Genomic DNA, 4,090 nt, shown 5'->3' on the forward strand with positions numbered 1-4,090 from the left:
TCTCGAGAGCTGGGGGCAACTGTTGGGCCCGAATATGGCCCGGTAGCTGATCTTCACTCAATAAAAGATGGTAATGGGCCGGGACAGGCCCATCGCAGGCTCGAGCCTAAAAAGAGCCGGAGGCTGAAAGCTAGGGACTCTAACTAAGGAGGTCACGACGAAGGGGAAGCTCACGTCACAACAATAAGAAGCGCAGGACCCGGTCAAAGGGAAGCTGTTGCAGATTCCACCTCAAGCGGAGAGGATCTCGGAGACCAGTTGCAAACAACCTAAAGAAGTCCAAAGCTATAAAAAGAGAAGGTCGAAGACTAAGAAGAGGATCCGATCCAATCCATATTTCACTCGATATTCATAAAAACATTCTTATTGTAACATTCTTATAATCTTTGTATTCATCAAAGATCACCTTTTGTAACCATCCTTTTTACCATTATATCAATACAAATCGAAGTTCATTCAACAAGTTATTACGGGATTCAGCCCATGTTATCTTTCCCTAACCTTTCCTAAAACCTTAAAACCTGATCTAAAATCTAGGTGTGAGTTTAATCCCTCACAAAGACTACATAGATACATTTGCTCCAGTCGCCAAGCTTCATACTATCAGAGTAGTGCTGTCTCTTGCAGTCAACCTTGAGTGGGATCTATGGCAAATGGATGTGAAGAATGCCTTTCTTCAGGGGGAGCTAGAAGATGAAGTCTACATGCTACCACCACCAGGAATGGAAGGGATGGTAAAACCAGGAAATGTTTTAAGACTGAAGAAAGCTATCTATGGGTTGAAGCAATCACCAAGTCTTGGTATCACAAGCTCAGCACCACTCTGAATGGTAAAGGATTCAGGAAGTGTGAGTTGGATCACACACTCTTCACTCTGGTTACACCAGGAGGTATCATTGTTATTCTTGTATATGTTGATGATATCATCATTACTGGTTCTGATAAAACAGGTATACAAGATACCAAGGACTATCTCAAGTCTGTCTTTGACATAAAAGACTTGGGAGTAGGCATGTTAAAAACGGACAAACTTGTAAACGGACGTAAACGGGCTACGTTTAATATTTACTGTCCGTTAATGACCCGTTAATGTAACGAAACTAAACGGGCTTCGTCGGGCATGTCCGTTTATGTCTGATTAGGAAACGGGTTTATATAAAAATAAACGGACTGTCCGTTGAGCCCGTTTAGCTTTCATAAACGATGACGTTTTGTGTAATAACCCTAGTGACTAGTGAATGAGACCTTATCGTTGTTTAGAACTCAGAAGCTATTCTCTCCGCAGCCGACGTTCCTCTCCAGCTCCGCCCGTGTTCTTCTCCACAGCTCCGCCGTGTTCCTCTCCAAAGCTCTGCCGTGTTCCTCTCCAGCTCCGCCGTGTTCCTCTCCAGCTCCCCCCGTGTTTCGATCTGTTCGTAGCTCCCCCCGTGTTTCGATCTCTGTAATTATCTCTCTTCTCTTCTGTTTGTAACTCTAGTTCTGCTCTTCTCTGTCTGAATGATTTTACTTTGTAACTAGTTCTGTTCTTCTCTTGTCTGGATGATTTTTAGTTTGTAATTAGTTCTGTTCTTCTCTGTTTGAATGATTTTTACTTGTAGCTGGACAATGATTTTTACTTCTCTGTTTTAATAATTCTTTATGTAGTGTAAAGTAGATTTCTTTGTGTTGTGGTGATGCTGAGAGTTAGAAACTGTTATATCTTAGTGATTGAATCTCTTCTTCAACAGCTACCATAGTGTACGGATGTTATATTTGATTATGTAACTTCTGTATATAGTGTAAACTAGCTAACTTAGTGCGGTTATGCTGAGAGTTTAAAACTGTTATATATCTTAGTGATTAGATCTCTGCATCTGCAGCTATTATAGTTTACTGATGTAAACCTTGATTATACATTGATGTGAGTTTTTTTTATTTTTTTAATAATTGGTTTATGTGTTGATCTTCATATCAATCATTGTCATTGCTCAGTCAATAGGAGACTTATTTACTTAACTCTGTAACTCCTTTTTTTTGTCTTAATGCATTTTCTTTAATGCAATGCAAGAGCTGTGTTGACTACGAACTACTTTCTTCTTTAATTTTTTTTCTTTATAATGATCTTGTTCCTATAGTTTTTTTTTGGCAGAGATGGACTCTGAATCTCTGCGAACAATGGCACTTCTTGAAGCTCGAAGTGAATACAATGAAATGAATGAGGAGGATGTTGAATTTGATGTAGAAGAGGAGTTGACAGAAACAGAAGCTGAGATTCAAACAGAAGCAGAGGTTCAAACAGAAACACAAGCAACTGCATCAACACAAGCAGCTAAACCTCAACGTAAGCGTCGAAAAACCTCTACTGTTTGGGAAGATTTTGTATTAGTGAGGATAGAAGATGGAACAGAAAAGGCTAAGTGCAATCACTGTGGTTCAGAATTAGTTTATAATAGTAAAACCCATGGTACTAATCAGTTGAAGCGACACTTAGAGAGTTGTTCTAAGATGCCTAAGAAGGTAGATAGACCTGTGTATGATCATTTGGTAGATCGTGCGATGGTTACTGAGGCTATCATTTACCATGATCTACCATTTCGATATGTGGAGTTTGAGAAGGTTAGAGAAAGAGATAAGTATTTAAATCCCGAGTGTAAACCCATCTGTAGACAGACGGCTTCTCTTGATGTCTATAGGAGATATGAAGTAGAGAAGGAGAAGTTGAAGGGGCTGTTGGAGAAGCATCGTGGCAGGGTCTGTCTGACTGCTGATTTATGGGTATCTAAGCCTCAGAATACAGGTTATATCTGCTTAACTGTCCATTACATTGATGATGACTGGAGATTGGACAATAAGATCTTAGAATTTTGTGAGATGAAGTCTCCACACACAGGTGATCTGATTGCCACTAAGATCTTCGAGTCATTGAAGGAATGGGGTTTAGAGAAGAAGATTTTCTCAATTACTCTAGACAATGCCACAAACAACAACAGCATGGTGAGAATTCTTGCGGGCAAGCTTCAGATGACAAGTGGAAGTGGTGGAGGTCTGTTGTGTGATGGTAAGCACATACATGTGAGATGTTGTGCTCACATTTTGAACCTCATAGTTAAAAATGGCCTGGAGTTAGCAAATAGTCTTCTTCATAACATTCGAGAGAGTGTCAGATATGTGAAAGCATCGCCACAAAGGAAAGAAGCATTTGCAGCATGTGTAGAGAGAGTAGGAAAAAGAAGGGGTGGAGCTGGATTGTCACTTGATGTTTCTACTCGCTGGAACTCTACATACGATATGCTGGTTAGAGCTCTCAAGTTCAAGGAGGCATTTGCTAGCATGGAGTCTTATGATCCGAACTATAAGACTAATCCTTCAGTGGCTGAGTGGAACCGTGGGGAAAAGATCTGTGAATTGTTGAAGTCATTCAGTGTCATAACAACAGATTTTTCAGGTTCAAAGTATCCCACTTCTAATATCTATTTCACACAAGTATGGAATATACAATTGTTATTGGAGAAATATTCCACTTGTGATGATCTTGGGGTGAGAGAAATGGCCAGAGACATGCAAGTGAAGTTTGATAAATATTGGAAGGAGTATAGTCTAATCTTGGCTATGGGAGCAGTTCTATATCCAAGAATAAAGATTGAGATGCTTGAAGCTTCTTATAAAGAATTGGATCCTTCTACTGCTAGCTTAAAGACTGAAAAACTCAAGGAAAGTTTGAGTGATCTCTATAAAGAATATCAGAAACTGTCTCAAACAAGTTCTTCAGGGTTTTCACTTACACCACATGAGATTGTCACAGAATCTCCCCTTGAAGATGATTATGATAATGTAAGTGACTTATAATAATTTTAAATAGTCTGAGTCATTTATTATCTTGAAATTGATACTTTTGGTATAAATGTTCATAATGAAGGACTTTTTTGAGCTGGAAAAGAGCATTGGTGGTGGAGCTGGTGATCCAAAGACACATTTAGATATCTACTTGGAAGAGCCAAGGCTAAATAGGAGGGCCAATATAAATTTGGATGTCTTGACTTATTGGAGAGACAACCAGCATCGATTTGGAGATTTAGCATCTATGGCACGTGAGATCCTCAGCATTCCGATC

General features: G+C 39.5%; 1 protein-coding gene across 1 annotated transcript; it reads left to right on the top strand.

Moving 5' to 3' along the window:
- Nucleotides 1–1,096: 1,096 nt before the first annotated feature.
- On the top strand, nucleotides 1,097–4,090 carry LOC108855154 (zinc finger BED domain-containing protein RICESLEEPER 2; the record flags this gene model as incomplete). Its single annotated transcript, XM_056999188.1, is given in 3 exon segments — nucleotides 1,097–1,441; nucleotides 2,115–3,810; nucleotides 3,896–4,090. Coding segments are annotated over 3 exon segments (2,094 nt in total), but the record flags the coding sequence as incomplete, so codon positions are not given.

The sequence above is a fragment of the Raphanus sativus genome, unplaced genomic scaffold (assembly GCF_000801105.2).
Source record: "Raphanus sativus cultivar WK10039 unplaced genomic scaffold, ASM80110v3 Scaffold1673, whole genome shotgun sequence".
In the NCBI taxonomy this organism is placed as follows: domain Eukaryota; kingdom Viridiplantae; phylum Streptophyta; class Magnoliopsida; order Brassicales; family Brassicaceae; genus Raphanus; species Raphanus sativus.